This window comes from Cariama cristata, unplaced genomic scaffold (genome assembly GCF_000690535.1).
Source record: "Cariama cristata isolate BGI_N322 unplaced genomic scaffold, ASM69053v1 scaffold15434, whole genome shotgun sequence".
In the NCBI taxonomy this organism is placed as follows: domain Eukaryota; kingdom Metazoa; phylum Chordata; class Aves; order Cariamiformes; family Cariamidae; genus Cariama; species Cariama cristata.
Window position 1 is genome coordinate 24,651 of NW_009613626.1, and position 26,403 is coordinate 51,053.

Consider the following 26,403-nt stretch of genomic DNA (forward strand, 5'->3'; position numbering starts at 1 on the left):
CCCCACAATTAAGTTTCAAGACTTGCATTAGAGAGCCAGGTAGCTTTAATTGAAATCTCTATTGGTATCTTCAGTTGCTCACTTACGTGAAGGCTACATTGCCTTATTAAGGTGTGAAATGAACACTCTTCTTCTGTTTCCAAGCAGATGAGCAAAGAAATAAAAATATATATAAAATATATAATATAGAAAAGTATTGCAGTGATGAAACAAAACCAAAAATGACATATGCTAAACATGATTAGTCTTTCATAAAAGAGAAGTCTCTGGGCAATTAACTAACGCCAGTTGGAATAGGGAGTCATAAGGATTAAAAGATGAACACTGTCCATCAGCTGCGTTTACAATTTGTATTTAAAGGAATGCTTGTACCAGTCTTTTCTCCACGAGAACTTTTGCTTTCATCTAGATATTGCATGTAGTAAGAGTAGAAGCATTAGGAAGTAACTACGTGCACTGGGGAAAAGCTGCTTAAACTCAAATGATAATCAAAGGTACTGTAAGGACTGCAATCAAATGGTAAATTTAGTTTCTTCATTTACAGGTGTAACAAGCTAGTGGAAGGCTAAGTAAAGTCATTTTTCCTTATGTTTTAGCTTAAGTATTTGAAAGTTAATTTTAAATGGGCACATGGATTTAAAATGTTAAATTAATATCTAAATTATATATGAGACAAAATGGAATGGAAAATAAAAATTTTAAGTTTTTCTTACTCGGTTGCTTACCCTTTTTGCTTTTGTACGCATCGGTGTATCGTGAACATATCGTGAGGGTGCATCAGATAGATAGACTTCAACATCATCAGGCACTTCTTCAAGAAAGTTGGAAGGAACCAGCCCCTTTTGTCCGTTAAGTTCACCCTGCAACATGATGAAAATTTCAGTGAATGTTTTAATTAAAGCAAATGTAGGTTCCCAAGAAGGTAAGGAAATACTTTTGGCTATTTCAAAGGCAGGGAGGAAGAGGAAATACCCATCTAAGGTCACTTGGGACCTTAAGAGCTCACACACTTTTGAAGATCACAGGAGCTCGTGTGCATAAGGGAGAGCAAACGAGTCCCTGTGTTCTTACCTATGGGCAGTGGAGAAGCAGGAACTGAATTCTCACAGAGTTTCTGGACTTACGTCCTTAGGACTGCAACGCCACGGGCACCTGTGGTGCTGGGCTGCACAACCCAAAGGCACTTCTGAGGTGACCAAATGATTCCTTTGGGTCGTGACAAGGGTCACTTCTGAAATGTATCTGAACTGGAGAGCTGGGCCTGTTTTCCATGGCCAGTACACCATGGAAATGGAAAATGCAAGTCCAAGAGGCAGGTTGGCAGCTGCTGTCAACTTGAAGACAGTTCAGCTGGGCAAGCGATGCTGGACTATTGGCTCCCATGATTAAACTCTTTTTGAAGGAATGGCAAAGTAGTAGGATCAGGTGACCACTGCTTAAAAGACTACTGAACTGTCTTGCGGTTTTATTTTAATCAGAGAACCCCTTTATTGTAGGGACAGGCTCTATCTAGGTTTTTCTCCCACATGGAATGCCTTACCCAGTAGAAGTTTTTCACGTGTTTGCATAGATACATGTGTGATCAAAATATACATTTTCTAGCAAACTAAATGAGGCAAATATTACTTCAAAAATGCCAGAGGCAGCTCTGAGCTGCATGAAAAACAATCCCTAAAAACATGTGCTGAAGTGGCAAGTGTGAACCTTCTTCAGTGCCGCAAGATCGCCTCCAGCTGAGGGAGCTTCTTGGGTTCTGCTGCAGTCCCTGCAGCAGCGGGAGCCACGAGGCCAGGGTCACGCCCTGGCGCTCTAACGGGGATGGTTGTGACGGCGGTCTCCCAGGTACAAAACGGGAGCGGTGATGCTCACCCCACTTTGGCAGTTTGTGTTGTTAAATTAGGATCACAGCTATTCCCACACCACTGCGAGTGGGAATTGTGACCTGAAATTCTCCCCAGGCTGTCGTTTCATCAGTCACACTGGTGAAGATTGCTCTAACAGTTTGTAGCAGTTTGAAGTGACCAAACAGAAGCCAACTCACATAGTAAAATCCATCTTCATCAATGTCACCAAAGACAGTAATAATGTCCCCTGTGCAGAACGTCAGCTCAGCCTGCAAGAAAAGGAATACGTGACACTGCATGGGGTTTTGGGCAAAGGTAGACCTTTTTCTTTATTAATAGTAAATCCATTAATATTTTTCCCTCTCCTTTCACATGGTTGATGAAACCAAATTGAACTTTGAGAGCAAAACCTTCTTTTGTTTATTTTTTTTTAAGCTTGCTAAATCCCGTAGCTCTCCCACTAGCTTCTAGACACCCCCAGGGGTCCCTGTGACAAATGAGCTGAGTGCAACCAGACCTTGGAGATACTCAGAACTCATCTGCCCAAAGCCTTCAGCAACCTGTGAAGCTTTGAACTACGTGGCCTCAAAGGTCCCTCAAAGTCAATCCTTCTGTGAGGAGGGAACGAGATGTAGGGATGGGACGTGGTTCAGGTCCACGCTCTGTACCAAGCTGAGCGCTAGGACTAAGGGGTGCAAGACCAGCCAAGATTGCTTTTCCTGAAACACAACATTCCTGAACTGAAGTTGTGGAGCTACGCTGGGTTCCGTTCATTAAAGACTTTCAATAAAGGCATCTCCAGTCTCTGATCTGCAAACAGTGCACTGGGCTCTTTTTAATTGCCTGTGGTTTAAATGTATTTTATCAGGGTTTTTCTTTTTTAACTTATTTTTAATTTCCTGTGGCCATGGGAAAGAGAGAGAACACATAAAATGTTTGCAATATATCAGGACAATTTATTTCATTTGTTGCCCAAACTACTTTGAAACACTGTAATTTGGTTCCGTGAGAAAGAGAAGACAACTCTGGCTGTGTTTTAAAGCATCAAGTCCCACATATTTTAAAATTTACTTTTTTCTTTAAAAAATTCCAAATTGTTCTACAATTCACCAATTAAAAAAAAAAAAATGTTTTAAAGGATAACTGAGGAAGCTCCTAGGTATGCTTTTTTTTTTTTTTTTAGAGCTTTGAGTATACCCTGACATTCTTACCACAATGCATGTATAAATGAAAACTGCATCAAATCTTGGTCGAGGGACTTCCTATATAACATCAAAGACAATGTAAAAAGTGATTCTATTGTTGCTGATAACACATGTGGAGAGATGGGAGACTGCATGTAGGTAAATGGAAGACAAACGCATAATGAAGATCTAGCTAACGGTCAGCTGTTCTTTAAATGGAGATCTACCTAATGCTCAGTTGTTCTTTAAGATAGCCGTACATTGTTATAAAAAAAAAAAAAAAAGATTACAGACAAGACATGCATTCACAAAAGTTCAGATGCATCAATTAAGAGAAAAAATACAATATATTACAAATCGTGTTCTACTGTGCTGTATTGTTCTGGTTTGGCTTGCAAAGGAGGGTTGATTTCTGGAGGAATTGTAGGTTACAGAGATTTGAATGCATGCATCATGATCAGCTGGTCTGCATGAGCTAGGACGCTTCTCAAAAATAATCACGTTCTTACAAGGAATCATACAAAGGAAACTGGAAAACAATAATTGGAAATAATCATTCCCTACTATTTATAACTCCATGCTTTTTTCATTATAGACTTTTGTTATATACCTATGGCTTCACATGTATTGCACAACCTATATCCATAGCTGACTATATAATGGATTGAGCCATATTAAATAAAGCCTACAAAGGACATTCCTTGATTTTGTTGGGGCAAGAACCATAAATCTACTTGTACAGAAGTCATAAGCTTGTCATGTACATCTGCCTGAAAACACTTGACCAATGTTTGTGATTCTGAATGTGTTTGGTTTGGTGGTTTTTTTTTGCCCATCCACTGTAAATGTCTAGTAGTGCTTACCCATATCAACTATGGCATGGCTCCATAAGGGGTAAACACAGTAAACAATTATGTCAATACCTCTACATCAACGTTAGGAGAACTTTCTCTTGGATCGTAATCGTACAGCGCCACCATCCTTCTTGTCGACACTGAATGTTGTCTACCACTCCGTCTGTTTCTTTCTGTTCCAATCACAAGGAGAGCAAGGGAAGGAAAGCTATCAAAGTTATTTTGAAAAGAAAAGCATGGTGCAACTTCTCCCCACAGCGCAGTAACAATGTTGGTATTTCTCTAGCACAGTGATAAAAGGTCACAGATTACCAAACCTATTAACACAGATAAAGGTTTCAAAACAGCATGTGTGTTTCATAAATAGTTTTTTAACAGTTGGCTTGCCCTCTTTGTTCTAAGCCACTGAATCCTCTGAACAGTATTTATCTGCAAAACTAATATTCTGAAATTTTCAGTCATTCTTGGTTGTAAGAATCGGAGGTTACCAAGTTATACAAAGTCAAAATATTCACATTTGTTCCATTTTATTCAAACTTCCACATTTACTGCCTATTCCCTTCCCCTCTCCTAATCACAAGGAATTTTGTGCCTGGGATTATTCAACTTTCTGCTGGGAGACTGGAAGGAGAAATGGACACTCTCAGCTGTCCCAAGACAGAAGAGGCTACTGGTTACACAAGTGGTTTGCAATATTGTCAAGACGCTGACTACAAAAAACACATTCTCAAGTACTGTTTAATTTTGCAAGTTTCCTTTGTGGGGAACAGAAGGAAAGGAGTAAGATTTGTAGTTTCCAGGAATGACATGAAATGTTTATTGATTGATATTAAACGTTTACAAAGAAGTCCAAAATGGGCTTCATTTAAAATTTGAATGCTATTAGCATGATTCTTGCAGATGATTGCTGTAGCAAGAGAAACATGCTTGTTAGTGCTACTTACAGACAGGCATTGAGGGCAGGTCTGGTGAGGGTTATGCAGTGTGACAAAGGAAACCTGGGGCTAGGAGGTACCCTACGATTGTTCTGGCAGGAGGGTGGACATTAAAGGTTCAGCTAACGTAGGAGCAAATACTGAGTGCAGCATGCACTCACAGCTGTCACATCACCCACCACTGACACTGACGCATTCAGTCAGAGGAGAACACTTACTTTTGCAGTGGGTGGTTTGGAGTTACTGTCCCAGCTACCAATGCAAAGGAACACAAGGAGAGATCCAAAATGAAGGCACAGACTGTAACAGATGTGGGACCCAATCCCCCAAAGCCTGGATCAACCCATACCTAAATGATTGTCTCAGAGTCGCACTTTCCACTTTGAAGTACTTCTCTGGGGCAAGACGTTGCCCACAGTTCAGGGTCTAGGGCCCCTCTACAACCAAGAAAAGAATCCACAAAGGACCCTATACATAATTGCTATGTGACAATATTTTCCAACTTCTGGTTTCCAAAAGTCCAAAGGCATTAAAAAAATAAATCTAGACAGCTCAAATCATTTCAGCTAATTTACAGCTTGAATCAAATTATTGGTTCTTAGCACAGACCTCTTTTAGACTTTCTGGATCTGCGGTGTACAGAGCGTGTGCTCTCTTTGAAACGGTCACAGTTGACTTCAGGAAAGGAATGCATACAAATAAAAGAAGAAAAGATATGAAGCTGTTCAAAGTTCTGTTTTTAAGGATTTAATGTGGGCAAAGGATTAAGAAAAAGATAGTCACGTGAACACATCATATAAAGTGTCTGATATGACATTAAAAATATGAGTAACAATATGAGACAGACTGGCAATTAGAGCCTGCTTCTGCTAAAAATCCACGTGGGCAGCCTCTGTGACAGTGAGGGTCTGAGCCTGTGGATCTCTGCTATTCAGGTTTTATATTTAGTTTTAAATTAAGCCAAACTAACTATTCTTTCCAAATCCATTAGTAAAAGCATGTGTTGGTTTTTTGTTTGTTTGTTTGTTTGTTTTTTAAAATGGCTAACAATTTAAATCCATATTAAAAGAAAATACATGATGCTTTTAAAATGCTAAAATATTTAAAGGTGAACTGCTGGGGGTAGGTTGCTAACAGCTCGCTCAGAAACATCCCAGAATAAAAATGTAAGGCAAGGCAACATTTCCGTCACAAATTGCCTCTCCCTCTTTCCAAGATAAAAACGTTCTGATTTGTCTGCTATTTCAGGAGACACTGCCAGTTGAGCACAACAAAAAAATCCAATTATATTTGCAAAATATGACTGTTAGACAGCCAAAATACTCAAATTATGGGGAGCTATGTAGACTAGTGGTTTTATTTTCACAAGTGTTCTGTATCAACAACTTGCTGACTTTGATAGGAACTGAGAGCACTGAGCAGGACTTAAAGCAGCAAGCTTCAACCACAGCGGTGCAGGAGGACAGTTTCTGTACTCACGTGTGACCTCAATGCTAGAAGCAGAGATATATTTAGATACTTCTGAATCCCATCAGGCCCCCAGTTGTGTTTACAGATGTACCTAAAGCAGGTTGGGTATCTGTGTCTAATAGACTTCAAATGATGCAGACCCATGCAAAAACGACTAGTGGAGATTAATGCTGTAGGCAGCCAACCTGTTCAGGCACATCTGTAGGTCCCACTGTGTGCCTATCCCAAGTTGTTGTCCTGTAAATGTACATGTAGGTGTGCGTGCTATACCTAGAGGAGCAGATGGGCAGTGGGGTTTACAGGTGGATGTGGGTAGGAGTGTTTGGTGTATTATGTGCCATAAGTAAATAAATACACAGATTTGAATTAGGACCTCAATTAAGCATTTAAGAATTTAAATCATCCTTCTCTTCCATGGACAATGGAGAATTTTAAAATATCTCAGTATCTTAAAAAAAAAAAAAGTAAAATAATTTGTCTCACATTTACTAATACAATTTTGAAAATGATAAGGTTTTATTTAAATCTAAGAAAACAATTGTGGAAGATCTCTGTTTTTTTAGCAACCACTTTTACAGTTCACTTTTAAACAGGACTGAACCAATTCCAGCCCTTTATACTCTCTGAATCATGTTGAAAATTTTCAAACATATTGAGATAGTTGTATGAAATTTATTTTTAGAAAGCAATCAAAGTTAAGATACTTGCATTGTGTATCTGTGTACAACACTGAACCAATGATGTAACACAAGTGGTTCATAACACACAATTGTTTGGCCAAACTCTGCTTTTTAAAGGGTTTGTTACTGCAATATCCATAAAATCTCATATGTAGTGCTATCCCAAATGAGATTACACATAACCCTTTGCCACCATCCCTTTAAATTATTGGTAAAGTAGGAAAATGTAGAAGAGTAAAAATAACAACAAATAAGTGATTCTTTTTATGCTTTGCAGCAGTGAGCATATCACAAAGCACCCCAGCACAGCACACTCCAAAGCACAGGGATCATGTTCTGTGTCTAGAAATCTTCCAGGTGACAAAAGCCATTCTTTTTTTTTTAAGTAGAGAAAAGAAAATAATGAGTGGAGTGGTGAAGATACAAGTCCTTATTTGCAGCAAAAGATGTGACCAAGATTAAATATTAGTTGAATAAAGTCATCCAGATACTGACACAGAATGTATCCCATGGTATAGTAAACTGCTGTAAAATTTAGATGCATCTGCGTATAGTAAAAACAAAAGGCAAAGCGGATCCAGCCAAGTTAACAGCACCCAGAGTTTAGGAGGTGAAGTGTATCTGTTTTCCCTTACCAATTTTCTCAACTGGTGTGTTCAAAGGAAGAAAGCCTTGTTTCAGAAGCTGATCCATCATCTCTTCATCATCTGCTTGGATCTCAGAGACCATGTTACATGGGATAAGGCCAATTCTTGTACAGGTTTCTCCACGATAGAATCCATCAGCATCTTTGTCCCCATAAACCTGTTATTCAAAGAGTGATAATGTTGGTCAATAAAGGTGTTCGTGTTTAGGAATTTTAATGCAGGCTAAATGGTTAATAAAGCATACACAGATGACTACAGTTTGAATGTGGAATTATATTAGGTTCTGGCTACTCTGACTTATGTTACAGAACTGGAATTGTTATGTTAATTTGAATTATGACTTCAGATACATAAGCAGAATTTGGACTTTTCTGTTAGCAGTAAAATGCACAAAAAGTGAGACACACCATTAAAAGTCATCAGTTTCTCCCTGTGCTGAGCCAAAATTATACTTTATGATTTACGCTAATGTTTATAGAATAATTCACATGGCACCAAAAGTGGTGCCATATGAACTATATTCAAAATGAAGCATTTGCAAAACTCTGCCAAAGTGTTGTTATTTTGACTGGAACAACTTCTATATGATCAAAAATGCCTATCTCATACTTAATATACTTGATATATGTACTTATGCTCTGCTATTGTCTTTCCAGAAAACATGAATTAAGGTATAAAAATAGCATGAATTTTCATCAATGAGCACAGGTAAATCCAAAATTTCTCTTAAGTTCTAAAAATGCAGTCAATTCATAAAGGCTAGTAGTGATACAAAGGCCTAGATCAAGGACTGTACTAAACGAAAATGATGTTCTCAAGGCCAAACTGACGACTGAGTTAGATTGTTCCTTGTTTAGGCTCAATTGTTTTTGTTCTCTTCTTTAAAAACAAACAAAAAACCCCAAACCAATCCCTTCAGTTCAAATCTGAGTTCATTAAAAACGACCGTTGAATTGCCTCAACTTTCTAGAGCAAAAGGAATGTTTTTCAGTTTTAATCACTATACAGCCATGACTTACCTGCCACCACTACTACTTCATGCAGTGCAGCATACGTGACCATAACACATGTACGGGACAGACTTCATACAGCTCATGGTGGAACTGACCCTCTCCCAGCCCACTGCTCAGGTAATGTACGAAAAGTGTTTTGAAAATGCAAACTAATTCATCTTCACAACAATTTGATAAGAAATTCAAAGCAGCAGATAACATAGTAATCACCATGGACCCAAATATAAAACAAACAACGCTGAGAGTAAATATCTGATGTGGGATCTCTCTAGACTTCTCAGCACCAAACATACATATTTGTGAAGAAATAATTAAAACACCTGAGTGAAATGAACATTCTTGCAAAGCAAAATAAGCTCTTAAACACGTTCCATATTTTTGGCATAATCTTTTATAATGTGAGGAGGTAAGCAAAATATCTAACCAAGTATTTAGCATTAAAACCATTGTGATTTAGGATAGGGAATTTGTGTTAGGATCCAGTCCAACAAAGTGGAAGGCAGTCAATATTTTAATAGCTTAAGTTACAATTTCATCTTCAAAATGGGTAGTGTAACAAATAAGTCTACATTTTTTCAAGTTCTGTTTCAGATCACACTCTAATCTCAATTACCCTTGGACTACCAGCAGCTGTTCCTTCTGCTTCTCTCATTTCTGCTCATTTTGCACCAGGTCGATTAGATAAAAGGCTGCACGAGGAGATGCTTAGATTTGCTGATTCAACAGAAAAATCTGCTAGCTTTTTAAAATCAAATCAGATCAGCAAACTGAACAACAACTGCCTTGCAGCTGCACAATCATAAGATGAGGCAAGCTGGGATAGAGGGCTGGCTACAAACACTGACAGTCTCACACTGCCCCTGTCACCTAAAACAGGGCCAATTTGCCTTCTGCGCCCTGTTTAAAGGTGGCTTGTGTATTTTACACCAAACAGTCAGAAAAGGGAGTGGTTTTCCCAGTTTCAGAAGAAGATGACTCTGGAAGAGAAATACTTAACTTCTAGACATTAATTAATGTTAAGTATGTACTAGCTAGGAGTGCTCAGCATTAAAAAAAATACAGCAGCTCTGGTACCTACGAAGGTACAACACTAAGCACTTTTGTGGTACCTCTGCAGGAAAGACATCCTCTCTGAAACAGTTTTTCCTGCAGGGTTTGTGGCAATGGACATAGGGGGCTTCAGAGTCACAGTTTTGATCTTGGCACCTAAATCTCTAATTGAGTCTGGCCCTAACTATCTACAGCAACTTTGAGATTTGTGCCCGTTACCTAATTATTTTTAAGCCATTAGCACTAGATATTAAGTTCCAGACCCAGTGAGATTTACAGCTTGAACCTCTGGGAGAAAAAAACCTAGTCACACAAGTTGCTTTCTCCATGGGGAACAAAGGAGACCCTGTCTGTAAAACTGGGTTCTTCATTTCATTTGTTTTTTAGATCCCACCTTAATGATCTGTCCTTCTTTAAATGGCAGCTCTTCTTCTGCAGCATCAGGATTTGGGGACATTGTCAGCGGATCGTAGTCAAAGAGTGCAACAAATATTCGAGTAGAAATATCTTCTGTGCCAGGATCTGTTTCTGATTCTTCATAAATATCTGGAGAAAGATGGTCATGACCACCATAGCCATCTAGGAAAGTAAATTCAGAAAAGAACAATTCAGTAATACAAGTTGGCCTCATCTTTCAACTATTCCAGTTAATATTTGAAATATATTTGGCATTTCAGTGAAAAAAAACCCAAACAATAACTTAATGCATGTCCTATTAAGCTTGGTGTGGTTTTTTTAATTAGCAAGTTGTTACTTTTTTGAAAAGTATATACAATCTGCATGCACTGAGTGTGGTGTTGATTTCCTACACCACACTGACATTTACACATGTGAATACAGCTCAGGTAAGAAAGCAATTTTTGTTAGGCTTACTAGAGTTTGCCATAAATTAATCAAGCATGTTAAGAGTGACATAAGAATGGGCCTGATAGGCTTTATCATTACTGCAAAAATAACCATGCTTTGGATCCACCTGTTTTCCAGCACAGCTGCTTCTGCTCTTCATGGACACAAGAAAGCACATCCCAGCTGTGTTGACACACCATGTTTTAGGTACCAGGTTTAAAACATGGCTATAACCTCTTCTCTCCAGACAGGCAAGAAGAAATGTATTTCAGTAGTGTTAGTTATGCCAGGGTTGGAACTACACTGCCTGTGATTTTGTTTAAACACAGTCAATAGTTAACACAGCCAGCAGTGCCCCAAACCAACCCAAACACTAACAAGATGTGTTAAAATCCAGGAGAAATGGTTAGCTATGACTGCATTTAATCATAAGCTCATTAGGAAAGATCATCCACAAGTACCACAACACTTGATACTGCACCGAACTCTGTCCACTGCAGGGAACCAAATCAATTAGGACATAAAAATGATAAAAAACGTTTTGTCTCATATAGCTTTCAGACTTTTCAAATGACCTGGAGAATGCATTTAGTCCATGATGCAAGAACATATTTAAGGATGGACTTAAGTAAAACTGAATTAGAAAATTAGGCCAAAATAGCTAATAATGAGTGTTTCGATCAACAGGTTTCAAAGGGTTTAAATTTTGTTTTGAAAGAGCATGTGGCAGCACTTTCCCAAAAAATAGGCTCTTTCAAGACATATGAAGTCCCCCCAAAAATAAAGCCCTCAAAATCACAAGCCATTTCTGAAAAACTTGGCTTATTGTGCAAGTCCCGCTAACTTCAGTGGGAGTCACATACTTTTGGTCTTTGCTGAATCAACATTTATCATCCAGTTTACAAGATCTTTCACAATGAATAAATTGAGAAAGTGATGTTATGAATTATGATGAAAATGTAGTTCAACTATATAAAAATTTTTCCAATTTTCATGTTAATACAATTTTTACTGTAATCACCTCTTAGAAATGAAAGACTCGCATTTTTGGTAATACTTTGAACATTCAATATGGAATATTTTAGATAAAATTCCTCTTTTTGGCTCTACACCAGATGCATTTTATTGAACATTTGATATTTTTAAACTACCAGAAAAAGTTTTCAGAGGGTCACAGCTTTAAGGGAACAGCTACTAACTCTTGGGTCCAGAGCGCAAGAAAGGATGTGATTAGGGAAAAAACGCAGAACAGCAAAAGGGCAGGGAAAAATTCCAGCCAAGAAGCTTTAGGCAGGCACAAAGCACAGAAAGGAAGTGTGGGAGAAGGGCACATGTGGGACAGAAAGCAATGGGACACAAAGGATGGAATTCTTCTCTATTCTCCTGCCACAGTCAGGTTGCAGTCATTCTGTGGTTCATACTCAGGCCCACCAGGCAATGTAAAACAGGTGGGTTAAGGAGTATTTTGTTTTGTTTTGTTTTTTTCAATTAAAAATACCAATTTTTGCATCCAACTCCAACTGCAGTTATTGGGAGCTAGGTGCAAACACTAGTTATAGCCAAATGTACCCCTGTTAAAAGCACTGGCCTGTAACAAGCTGATTCAGAAGAGTCATGTTTGCTTCAGTGAACCAGAAAGCAAATTACCTCTTGCTTAGCTTATTAGCCACTCATCTTTTTCTTTCAAGAGGTATATATGTATATCATATATATATACACACACACACGTATAATTGTGTATGTAAAATCTTAGTGTTTGGACGCAGCCAGCCAGATTCCCAACTGGTGCATAGTTGCTACCACAGTTGCATTGAATTCAGTAGATATACACCAATATGCACAAGCTGATGATCTGGTTGTAAGTCAGTCAGGTGTGTTTGCTTTGAAACTCAACATTAAATTACCATTTACCTAAACTTTCAGGGCCCCTTTAGTTCCATTTCAAATATCAACAAAACCCTAATGTGTTTCTTAGCTCTATATATGGCCTGGGCTGCTTTCATGGGTTAAGACACTTCAATTTACTGTGTTATGAACTATGAAAACTGAGTTGTTGATCATGTAATGATTTCTATGTTGATGAAGCAACAAATACCATCAGTAGTGGGTATAACTGCCTTACTTATGTAATACAAGTTTGTCATTATGACATAATTATTCCTAAAAATAAGAATAATTTTTGTCTTCATCAAGTGACACAGCCAAAGTCCTGTGTGGTCTTTGAAAAGACCCCAAATCTTTGTTTAGCCAAAGCCATAAATGAGAATAATGTTTGGTAACTGCTTCCTATTGCAGGACATTGGGTTGTGATATACCAGCTACTGTTTGTCCCTGTCCAGTCTATATGAGTCCAGTGGCAATGTGGTCATTTTGATGAATGGTTGTTCAGGTGTATACAGTAAATACCGACTGGCATTAGTAGCAGCATAGCTTCACAGAGGTTCATGCAATGCAGTGTGCTCGGACTCAGTCGAGTATGGAAAGGTGGCTGCACAGCAGTTTCAGGACAGAGGACTAAGGGCTGTTTGTCCCTTACAGCTGAGCTGGAGAAACTTACCTGAGAGCAGACAGAACTTAAGAGCTAGCTCCCCTGGCATTCTGCATTGCATGCAATGTTGTCATACAGAAACCACACTTGTTAACACGCAGCTCTAAAATGTGTCTGTCATAAAGGATGAATAATTTTCGGCATACCGTATCTATATTCAGAGGCCATGGTACGCTGCTGAGGCCATTTCTTGTGTCCACCAATGCTGCGATAATAAGCTTCTTCTTTTACAGGTGAAATATTTCCCTCACTACCTGACCGAGACCGACCGCCTTCACTGTTACTGTCCATTGTAATTTCTATGGAGAAAAAGGGAATGATCTATTAAAACATATTGTATAGTTGCCTTTGCGGAGGCTCCTGCGGGCAGGCTTTGCCTACCTTTTTTTCTGACTTGCATATAGTAGGAAGGCTAAACACTGCATAAGCTTTGCCAGATGTCTCAGCCTCTAGAAATCCTTCTTCAGCAGGGGAATCACAGAAATATGTATCTCCTTTTTTTAAAGCATCTGCATTTTGTGCTTTTTAAAATTCATAGAGTGTAAATATTGTTAGCTAGATCTTTGGATAGGAACCATCTTTTATTACGAGGTTTAAATAATCCTACCTGCTAGATCTGCAAGGTCAAGAGCACTGTAAACTGTGTTTCACCTTCTAAAGTATCAACCTAAAAACAAAAATTAATTAATTTACTTAAATCCTACCTGTAAGATGATGCTAATCTAAAGTATTTATAGCTTAATGGAGAAAATACCTCAAAGAATTTAAATTTTGAAACATTTTGGAGAAAGGTTTTATCATTGGAATCCTAAGAACATTACAATTTTGAAGGTCCTTCCCACTAGTTTAACCTCCCAGAGCTGCCTTAAGAACTTTCCATCACTAAAGTGACCCTTTAGCCGAGTAGCTCAGTAAAAACTCCAGGCAAACATGTAAAGGAGTAAGCTGCTACCAAGAAATTTGGCATCCACATTTTTGAGCTATATGCTGAGGCCAACAACAGCTTCATGTATTTAAGCATTCTAAACTTTGGCTCAGTCATATTTACTTTCTTCTTTTATTTTACTCTGCTTTTTACTTTGTGGAACTACATATTATAATGACACAGCTAAAATAACTTCCTTCTTCAAAAACCACACACGCAGCCCTTATTCATGGCAAACTTCCTCTGTCAGTGGGAGCTCTAAACAGTGGGTTCAAGTGTAGACAATGCTCTACTATAATGCTTTTGGATGCCCTACTTTTACCACATTTTATTTATCTGAACTCTTGATACATTTCATATCTCCTAGATTTTTTTCAGCAGGCTTACAGGAAGCAACTTTTGTGCAGAGTTTTATCAAGTGTTTATATTTGCTTCGCTTATCCTCAAAGTCATTTATTACAGTACGATGCTGAAAGCAAGAAATACTGCATACATATCTTTCAGCAATTTTAATCACTAGTCTTCTAGTCAGAAATTAGGACTCTTGAACGCTAAACCACATAAGGCCTTTTAATAGCTTCAGAGCAAATAATTTTTTTTGTTAGATACTGTACATAATGCTCAGTAGTTTGCTTGTTACCAGCATTAGACAATATTGTAATTTATTCCTAATGGAACTTCCCCAAAAAGCATTTGTGGATGGTTCATAATACAAAACACACTAATTCATTCTTTAAGTTACACTGAAAGAAATAAAATCTGATTTTACTTTTTATTTAATCATCTGTTTGAGCACAAATTGACTATCAGAAATTAATTTCTTTATCTGATTCCTAAGCTGTTGCTATTGAACTACCAAACAGCAAAGTCACTACTTAGCAGTTTCCATGTCCTAACTTTGTTGACAGAAAGTGAGCTCTGATAAATTTAATCACTTCCCTTATTTTTTTTAATTAAAATGAAAATTAAAAGGAAACCCAAAGGATTAATTCAAACAAATCTATCTCCTCTCTCGCTATTCATAAAAAAATGTTTTAGCAGATAATATAAAAGAAAGAACTTAGATACAAAACTTACTTTAAGTAGTCTGAACATAAACCAGAAATCTTTACTCCTGAGAAAAAAAGGCTGCTTTCAGAGTAAATGAAAGAGGACATGAAAATCTAACAGTCTTCAAACCGTCATCCGAAAGCTATTTTGTTCAGCTAACAATAACCTGTCAATAGAAGCACAACAGCCTCCCTGGAGCTGATTCTCCCCCATACCATTTTCATACCAGGGTAATTCCACTGACATCTGTGAAGATTATCCTGGTTTACACTAGGGTGTGGGATAAGAATCAGCTTCTGACCAGTCATGCTATACTGAAGACACTAAGAAAGCTTCATGCGTTACAGCTGTGTTTTCTGATTTATGGTTTCAATAATAATAATTATTGTCTACTAGATATCAAAATAATTGTGCCCACTAGGGGGATTTTGCTTTTAATTTACAGCACAGGCATTTTTAGTGTGATTCTATGAAAAGGGAAAAATATTTAATATTTAAAAATAAAAGCATTCTTTAATGATCAGTCTCTTTCCTTCTGATAATCCCCATTTGTGACATCTCTTATTCACATAAATGTCAGGTGAGAATTACCTGACACTGCTTCCTTCTCCTCCCGATGATGCCTACCTACAGTATTCACAAATCAAAGTCCAGGTTAGGGACAGGAATGGGACTGACTTTACATCTTCATGGAGTAAAGTTCTGCTAAAGGCTCATAGAACTCTTTCTGCATTTGTTTTGCATGTGTTTGCTGATTTTCAGTGTGAATGTTTCTTATTTGTCTGTATAGAGCACAAGTTTTAACAGATACGTATTTGTCCATAGTGTCTTGATTCCATTATCTTTTCTGAACTACTTTTTGGATTTTCTGGTACGCACCACCATATAGTGTAAGTCAGAAGTAAACCAGAATAGGGATGATTCTGTAAGAAATATAAAATCTAGTAAATATACGCAAGTTCTACTAACTTGTTACATTTACAGCTTCCATTTTTTCCTGCTAAATTCCAAAAAGTAGTCAAGAAAATGGAAAGTGAATGCAAAATGATGGTTGATGAATGGAAAGATGGATGGCTGAATGGATGGCTGAATGGGTACATTTATTTTACTGATCATATAGAAGCCTGCCTGCAAATTTCTTCTTAGGTGAGATCTAAGAGTACCTAAGCTTAAGCAAGCTTAGAAAAGCTCCAATACCCACTAAATTCAATGAAAAGACTCCCAGTGATGTCAATGACTACTGACTCAGCCCCCTGTGAGACCCCAGTACACTCATATTTAGATGGAGATGTTTTTAGTTCCATTTCAAGCCATTTAAACTAAGAGTAACCATGATTTAAGACAAGCATCTGTTGTTTCTTTTTTAAGGACCGCCTTGCCAACTCTGAGGCTGCAAAGAACAGAAATGCACCAATCTGTCCAACTAACCAATGGAAGGGACCAACATTGGTCGAGACCTTTGTGGCACTGCACTGCCATGAGAGGACCTTCGCCCTGCATGCTCCACCCTTTCAGGCCGTCCTGCAGATGATGGATTACCTAAAAGCTAAAAAACAACAACAGAAAAAACAAGTTTGTAAGTTACATGCATGGTAACATTATGGTTATATGGTTGGACATTAATCAGGTCAATCACATTCAGAAGCATAAGCTCTAAAGGCAACTAAACTTAGTTTTTAACTGAAAGGTTAGCTGAAAAGTAAATACTGTTGCCTGGAAAACCTGCAAAAGAAAAAATGGTTCCCTGATTTATGACAGAGTTTTGTAACCAGCAGTCACACCTCAGAACAAAAAGAAAAGAAAAGAATAATTTTTGAAATATTCTTTTGCCTTTGTTGTTGCTGCTAAGATGACGTTATAATCTTCTGAAGAGTAGTACAACCAGCCATGAGAGCTGTGGAGATTGGACTGCACTGAAAAGGCAAGCCTTTTTTGTATTGAGCTACATAGCTTTGTTCAGTTTGCAGCATGTGAACAAGTGTACATACTTCTGTCTTTGAGCACATTGCTTTTCTAGAACGGCCTTTGGTTGTAACAGCCTTTTAAAGGTCATTGAAACACGTAGAAGGGAATGTAGACACACTTCATCTCACATCACAGCTGCCTCTTTCTGTTCATTACCCTTGCAGAAAATGTTGCTATTTTAATAACTAAATGGTACTATTTTAATGCTCTCCAGAGTTTATCATGCGGTCATTGAGATTAATACAGCCTGGCTACCAATTTTAACAGGAGAAATTTTTAAGGATCATTTCAGCATAAACTGCTAGGCTAGAAGAGAAGGCAGCTGATTTCTACTCTTACATGAAACACATGAGATTTGAGGTTTCCACTCTGGACTGTTGCAGACTGAGAGGGTAAAGAACTTGCTTTCATCTTTAGGGAGCAGGGAAGCCTACAGATGCATCTATCAAAGCATGGAGACTCTGCTATAGATTAATGGACAGAAATGCAAATAGGCAAGATCACACACAGGCATCCTTGAAAGATATGGAACGGCCCTGGCCTCTCCCTTTGGAAGAAGCTGTTTGCCTGCATTCTCATTCAGAGATGCAGTCTGCAACTTCAAAGGCAAGAAAAGATGGTCTAAAAAGGAAGGCAAAGTAGTGATAGTGTAGAGGTAAGGTAGAAAACGGAAGTATGATGAAACCTGTGACTCCATAAATCTGGGTCACTGTCACACTGGGGAAGAATCTTGATTCTTGTCCAGAGATGTTTCATGATAAAGAGCATATCCTGAAAATTCTGGAATGAGGTGAATAAAAACAACATGATGAAATGAATTCCTCGACATTAAAAAAACCAAAACAACAAAACAACAAAACAAGAATGAAATATTTTTCCAGTTAAAATGCAGCTTTTTTTTAAAGTAACATTTAGATGGGCAAAATAAAGAAGAACAATCTTTTGGAAATATTATAGTTCAGCTAACCCTTAATTAAAATTTAGATTCAGTTGTCCTTTAATAAAAGCAGCCATTATTGTAATCTGTTCTGTGGGAAAATCATTGTAAAACAAAGTAAACTGATTTCAGCATGACACAAGAGGACTGTAAAGGAAAACGCAGAATAATAAACAAAGATGAATGGGGAGGAAAAAAAAAAGGGAAAAAATGTAGCAGATAGGTCCAAAGGATGGACTCTAAAAATTAATTCAGGAAAAAAAACAACAAAACCAAAACTAACAACAACAACCAAAAAAAAGAACAAAAGAAAGAAAACAGACTGATTTTGGCAAGCAGATGTTAGAAGGAAGATTTATTTCACACACCAGAGAGTCTTCTGCATCTCTGTGGGATGGCTTTGCAAGTAGACCAGCTGCCCTAGAGTCAGCCATTTTTAAGTCGGTCTTCCAGCCTCCCTGAACATCTTCATTAGACAAATTATCTGTTCTATTACATTTCTGAGTCTCATACTTTTTCTCGTAACTGGGCTTGACCTGTTCACTCCTGGACTCTACAAAGGAAGGACCCAGGTCACCAAAATCTTCTTCGATGCTGGTTTGTCTGGTTAAAGTTTTCCTGCGAGCAAGCAATGGCCTCATGCTTTTCCTGCAGGAACAGTTAGCAGCCTCTGCACAACAGCTAGATGCAACATTGGCAGAAACTGAATCGCAAGTATATCTGAAATTAAAACGAGATTCTTCTTCTTCACTTCCACAGTCTAGTCCACTGTCTGGGCTTCTGGATAAGGATCGGCTATATTTACATCCTTTGTCGTCTGCAGCAAAATCCTCCATGCCTGAAATTCTGTGCTTGGCTGAGTACCAGAAGTTGTGCTGCTGGTCTTGATTGTAGGGCCTAGGTGGTCTAGAGTCTCTAGCTATTGTGGGATTCTTTTTATAGGGCATACCTAAACCCTGCTTGTATAGCAGTTCAGAGTATTCACCATCCTCTTCAGCTACTTCTGGAATACTGAAAAGCTTTTTACTGTGATGTATTTGCTGTGAAAAGTCAGGCTGTTCCAAAAAAGTGGCTTCAGTGATCTTATTCTTATCGCACTCCTTAAGATTATGTAATGTTAAAAACCAGACAGGGAACAAATAGTGTGTGACAAAAATAAAATGGGAGGGAAAAGGGAGAAGAAAAGAAAAATAAAGACAGAATTAGTTTTAGAGCAATGGCAAACATAAGACATGCAGCTTATTTAGTGAAAACGATGTCATGCTTTGAATGCAAATCTGTGAAAAATAAAGACATGATTAAGAAGTTGCTGGGTGTCAGATACAACATGAAAGGTCAGTACAAACAACTGAGTGAGGCTCTTAACAAGAATAAACCCATGCATTTAAAACAAAGCAATAAAAGCTGCATACAGGTTCCAGCATGGTGAATGAGAATGGCATTAAAACACAGCACTAATGCTCAGTATGTTCCTTGGCCCATGCCAAATTGCTATTTAATTTTTCTATGAAACCAGAACCCATATCTGAGAATGAAAATTCTGTTCTAGCAAGCTTTCTTGCTTTGCATCTGTTAAAGCATCCTATATGAGTAACAAATACTCCTAAATCACCTGTCAGAGGACAGCTATTCTGCAGACATCATTAAAGGAGCTCTAGCTTCCTTTGTAAAATTGTAAAAAAACTGCACCATTTTTAAAGCTTGGCTTCCACAGAAAACACCCTGAGAAGCAGGCTGCTCTCTGATGTCACTTGGTCTGCACTGTCCTCAAATCTGTCATCATAATCTCGTACCTGCTTGATAAAACCAGTTATTTGAAAATCAGCCTATTAGCAGAAGTAAGTAAAAGTCTGTTGATACCAGAAGTAGGTACAAACTATTCCAGACTGGATAAAATAAGCATTCTGAACATGATAGATAAATTTTGTAATTTTTCTATTATATTTACACAAAACACAGGTTGGTATGACAGAAGAATCCTATGCAGTAGCTTTGTTGGACTCTTGAGAAGAGACAAGAGAATAATAATGCAGGAGATGCTGTTTTTGATTGACATGGTTTACAGATTCTGCATCATGGAGATCACCTCTGCTTGTACTTTACTCAATGCCCAGATCATGTAGGTCTCTGGACACAACAGCACCCATAAATAATGACAGGACTGTCTTGGAGACTTCAGCAATACCTCTCTCTAAATTAACATGTTAAACTTAACTGAGTTTTGGATGTCTTCCCCTTTCAGGCATTAGGAACTTTGTAAGTTACTTTATGACTGTATTTGTTTCACCTATTTTCATTAATTCTTAGAATGCATATCACACTTGTGAAATTTTTCAGACAAACTACCATAAAAGTGAAAAAAGTCAATAAATATGAACAAGGATAGTTTTGGTTGGAGCTCAAATATCCCACATTTTAGAGTGCTCAGATCAGGTAAGTGTGTTGAATCTTCCCTTGATCACTCGTGTCAGCCTTTGTTTTAGGGAACCATTGCAGGGAATAATTATCTCCCAATAAAGCAAATATATATCTGCATGCAAAATGTTTTCTTGTTACTTGCGGGCATCTATTAACTTGGGAGAGAATACTCAATTACAGCTGCAAGGGCATGGTTAGCATACTTTCAGGTGCAAGAGGAGCAGGAATCTGATTACATTATGGAAAATTCAGTGAGTATGTTTCTCATTGTTTTGTTAACTACTGATATTGCAAAGTGAAATTTGATCTAGTGAAAGAGGGGGAAATTATCGAGCACATTGAGAGCAGAATCTGACCTGCATTTTGTATCAGAAAACTTATTAGCATGGTGGGCCATATTCTCCAAATGAGACTCAGACATCCATGAGTCCTTCCCGTCCTTCCCCAGGAAGTGCTCACATACTGAATTCCACTTCTGCAGAATGAGTCAACCAACCATACCATTCACATACACTGCTACATCAAGAGAAGTATGCCTGCAGACTTTAACAGGTCTAAAATGATTTACTACATGAATTAAGGGTCTGGACCTTTCTTTTTAAATACCAACAGTGGCAATACTGATTTAAAAACAAGAAGTAAATATGCTTTCTGATGCCTAAAGAACAAGAACGGTCTAGGGATAAGTCATTTTTTCCCAGAGGAAAGGGACAGAAGCAGCATGCACAAGGATTACAGTTTCAACCTTTATGTTAGCAGAATAATAGAAACACTGATTATTTTTTCTTTTGAAAAAAGTACCTGCCTCATTCCAGATAGTACCAGAATAAAAGGACTGAATCTACAGTACATGAAAGCAGTTACAAGAACGGTCAAAATCCTTGTATGCATGAGAAAATAGTATTGGTTTTTTAGTTAAATAACAGCATATTGGAAGCAAAATCAACCTGTGGGTTTCCCTCTTGTTCAAGTTATCCAGCTTTCTAAGAAAACACAATTTAGTGTAATTGCTAGACACAAACAGCAAATACAATTTACACGTACAAATATACCATGGGAAATATATATTCTGTATTGGGTAGGTTCAACATTCTATGTATGCTTTAATTGGTATACTACATATACATCAAGTCTTTCATGATGAATATTCCTCTGTAGCGTTAAAGCAGTATTTCTGATAGGTATTTCCTACTGTCTCTAGTGATTCCTTAATCAGAGCATGAGGATTTCTGATAATGCAATTATCAAGCAAAGCTGACCCAACTCCCCTTCTTACAAGCATGCTTTAAAGCCTGTTGAAGAGGTGGGACCAGCACTGGAAAGAGGGACAAATTATTCCAACATGAAAAACCTAAGCTGTTTTTTTTTCCATATTTATGTTTACATAAATCTCCTTGCTCAGAAACAACTCATTGTCTGGGTAGCACATGTAGTATATTGTCGTATAGACATGGGAAAGGTCCCCACATACAGAACAGAAATTGCAACCTCAACAATTACATATAGGAAAATAGTCAGTTAGTTAAAAGATTAACTATCAAATAATGCAAAAAAAAGTAATAAATGTATTAAACTGGCCTTGACATCATAAACAATGTTCACCCCAGTTCTAGGTCAATACAACAGTGTGAGTTTTAATGGTCTGCAAAATCCGTAACTGACTAAAAGAAATGCTGTGAAGGAAGAGTCAAAATATGGAGGTACTCCTGAGGTTTTTCTGCCGCCACACTTACCTTAAGCGCATTGTGTGAAGTCACACTGACTCGTCGCCTTCCTCCATCCTCCAGCTGCATTTCAGAGTACAGCTCTTCCTCATCTTCTTCCATAATATCAGACAAGTCAGAACCTCTGCTGCTCTCTGTATGGTACTCTTCACCATGGCAATAGTGAGGCTAATTGACAGGGTGAGAGAGAAAAATCTTTACTGACTGTAAAGCTGAAAATCCTTGTATAACATCAGTGAGGACTAGAGCATTTCTCCTAGGTTTGAATATCACACTAATAACCACATATAAATTACATCATGCAGCTTGCTGCTCTGTTCTAGTGGAGAGATCATGTATAATTTTTTTTTGCCTGTTTATGCTCCCAATTCAAGAAATTCAATCTTATTCCCATAGGTGATACAAAAAAGGATGTCTGCATTCAGAGCACCAAATCTAGTCTCAGTCTTGATTAAATTCCCTTGATTTAAAGAGGTCCTTCATGCATCAATGGACTTGCTGACCAAATTGTAAAAGCCCTAGGATAATTCACATATCATCCATTCTTCACAGTTGTTTGTTACATCACATTGTAACCTAAAAATGATCAGCATTTAATTCTTGCAGGATGTTACCATCATTGTATGATATAGGTAGCTGATGGAATTGGAAGCTTTCATTCTCTTAAACATTGTAGGAATAGGCTGGCTAAACTATCTTTAAAAACTAGTCCAAGTATTTCAAGTTCCTGTAAGTTTCCAATTAGTTGGAAGTTAAGGAGGAAAAAGTATGTCCTACTGAATTGCTGATGTTAAATAGGAGTGGCCTCTGTTAAACATTACATCTAACAAATCAGATCATAAACAAAACTCCTTGCATTTCTGAGGACAAATTTCCAAATGGAGTCATCTGACTGTCAGATTGCAGTAGAATATTTGAAGAATCAAATATTCTAGAAGTACTAGAATGCTATAAATTGCTGCATTCCTTCCCCTAGCAATATTAATGAAGAAGTAACTTCTGTGGTACCAGATCGATTCCCATAGCTATGTAACATGCTGATATCAATCAATCCCAGCAATGAGAAGAAAATGTCTACAGTAAGAAATTTTTCCAAAGTGAAGATGGATTTGTCCTCCAAATACCAGAGACAATTTTTCCTCTTTTAATTCTTTGTTCTGGAGCTAAAAAGATTGCACGGTGAAGCCTTTAGCAGTAATTCCTGGTGCCAAGCCCATAAATGTTGTCAGATCCTTCAGATTCATTATATTAGGACCATCTTAGAAAAAAAGCCACTGCAGTTTCACAATGTTTTTTGTTTCTTTTTGACGTTAAAAGATCAGACTATATTCTAATGCTTCAGTTTTCACATCTAAACTTTGTGGCTCATACTAAATTTTATTATTTAATCAGTTCCATTCCAGCAGAATCTTGGTCCTGTTTTTCACAGAAAATGACTCCTGCACTCCTGTTCTCAGCCGTATTCAAACAGACTTGGTGGTTGCACTGGCACAGTACTACAAAACTTGCCTAAGTGCACAATGCCTTGTATATTATCAGAGGCCAATACTGCTGGAATAAAGCCCTGATTGCTTGGGCAATCAGACTACAGAGCAAACTGTCCCCAAGGCTTATCCACTGTGGTTCTAATAACAGGAATACCTTGCTAAAAAGGCACTAAATTATTTAAATAAGTCTTTTAATTCAAGCACAACATTAATTGAGGAACAAAACTTAACTAGGAGATATTATATAAGAAATAACTATGCAATTCTGCTTCCAGTTAATTAGCTCTGTATGTAATAGGGCATGCATACTCTATGTTCAACAAGTGTGTGCATTTACACATGCAGATTTCCAGTGAAACCTCCATGGCCATATATTCCATGCACTTGTGGTTAATATTTCACGTGTTTTCTAGCACTGCCCTTCCTGCAAATGTCCCCAGTTGTCTCTGAATTTCAGGTCTATCTCTGATACTTACTTTCCTTGTCCTTATTATCTATTTACAGAGCAAATCAACGGCTTGCAGAAGACAGTATCTTCATACATTTTTGTGATAAAAGAAAGAATTATTATTCCCATTTTAGTCTTGGTTGACAGGCCCACTGACCCAGATCCTCAAGAGTTGTCGAGATACTTAGATGCCTAAATACTTGTGAGGATCTGGGCAAGAAAGACTAACTTTCTAATTCTAAGTTCACAAAGAAAGTGTGTGAGAGACTGATACTGCACCACTGTTTCAGAATTGTGATCCATGCCACCCTTTCCTGTGGGGCATTTTAAACTGGAGAGTTTAAAATCAATATATCTTCCTACAAAATACAATGCGACAGACATGAAGGATTTCCATTAGTAGCTGTATCTAATGCTAATAAAAAGCTTGACAAAAACCATTAATGTTACTTGCATTTGTCTGCAGTCTTTTTACTCTTTTATATGGAGTAAGGCAAGTCAACTGATAGAAAGTCAAAGACCTTTGACAGGGAATCAGCATACAGAATAGCAGTTGCTTCTGGAAGATACCAGCAGCACATGAGTATTATAATGAAATTAGCAAACTAATGATTTCTTATGGAGAAAACCACCACAGGTTAGGTTTCTCCAATTATTTCTTCATCAAGAAACCGAGTGGTAAAAGTGATCATCTTTCATAAACAATGCAAATGAGCAATGCAACTACAAATAGGTATATCTCCGAAGATCTAAAATAAACATATGATAATCAATTTACACTTAACACACTGCAACTGTTTTGCCAGACATAATTTAACTGCTATTTCTCAAAGTGCATTTTTTGACATAGTGTTTTAGAGCAATGAGGAATTCTTTCAGTCTTACATGAAAACTAAATTTGAAACCTAATCAGATCTCAGAATACTTGCAGCCAGAGAGATTTCAAATCTAGCTTTGAGCATGTTTCTAGCAGATAACAGGGCGTAATCTTTTTAGGCTTCAAGGAATATAGCTTTAAGGGTTTCCAGCCTTCCAATGTTCATATCCAAACCTTCTATTTTGTGGAGCTTGGTAAAGAAGAGATACATTTCAAACCACCATTTAATAATCTGAGGTAGTAAGTCCATATGGAGCAGCAACTTTGTACTCACATGGTAGACACCCCCAAGTTTATTTAACAAGGTTAAATATGAAGTATGGTTACCAGAAAAATGAAGTTGATCTTGATCCCTTACAAACACTCTAAACTTCTTACACCAGGCATTTTTAATAAGATTACTGGTCCTGTTAGAAAATCTCGGCCTCTTTGTGGCCAGAATAATTTTAATTGCATACAGAGGTATAGATGCATCTCATCCACAAGCACATTTTGTAAGCACAGCATGACTGCATGTATTCTAAAAATGGGAACCACTGTATGTGAAGATGGAACCAAATCAAATCCTGAAGCCACACATTTAGAACAGTGGAAATCTGGAGGAATGTTTATACATTTATAAATGCTTGAACTTCTATAATAAATGGAACCAAAATTCCAGAGAGTCTTAGAACTAGTATGAGAAGGAATGACATTGCTTGGACACTTCAAGAGGGAGGTCAGATGTTTGGCTAACAAGATTATTCAACCATGCTAAGACATAGAAAATATCTCTGCTAGAATTTATCTCTCTCTTGAAAGTAATGTAATAAATTACTTTATATTTGTTTTCAGTGGGATCAGGCTAAAAGCTGTGCAAACATGCAAAATTCTTCTGGCTACATCTTTTTATTCATTACAGCATGTCAAGTATATACAGTGTTGGTTTTCTGCTAATTAGGATTACACGGTTATGGCTTTTAAGGAACACAAAAATCCTTCCCCCTTTCCCTTTTTTCAGACCATGTTTTCATATACGGTAGTCACATATCACACAGAAAAAGCCCAGAGCCCAAACATGACATTCCAGTCACATTTTCTATGTCAATTTTTTCTCAGTTTCCAGTGCTTAAGACGGCTGCATGGGATAACGATCTATAGATGCATGGTGCCAAGCATTCAGTTCCCATTAGACAGTGTTATGCTCCAGTAACAGGACATTCATCTACCTCCCCACAATATAGCTGCTTGTCTGTATAGTTTACCAATATGGCTACAATAATCAGATGGTGACCTGGATAGCCTGCTGAGCTTCATAAAATACTTGTTTCATGCTGGACACCTGACACAACAACAAGACCAGGCTACCTACTTGTTTTCCAAGTTCTGACCCTTTCAGGAAATCATCAACTGAAGCCCCTCTTCTTTTGACATTTGGAGAATCATAGCCATCTTCCTCATCATCCGAGTTAACGTACTGGGCTGCATTACTCCTTTCGCTAAAAACACTCCTCCTCTCCAT

General features: G+C 37.7%; 1 protein-coding gene across 1 annotated transcript; it reads right to left on the reverse strand.

Annotated features, from left to right (window-relative positions):
• On the reverse strand, positions 1 to 26,403 carry LOC104160861 (RIMS-binding protein 2-like; the record flags this gene model as incomplete). The annotated part of the gene is made up of 10 exons (XM_009699103.1): positions 1 to 133; positions 726 to 860; positions 2,042 to 2,113; positions 3,952 to 4,055; positions 7,603 to 7,771; positions 10,072 to 10,256; positions 16,475 to 16,592; positions 18,317 to 19,048; positions 22,100 to 22,258; positions 26,254 to 26,403. Coding segments are annotated over 10 exons (1,851 nt in total), but the record flags the coding sequence as incomplete, so codon positions are not given.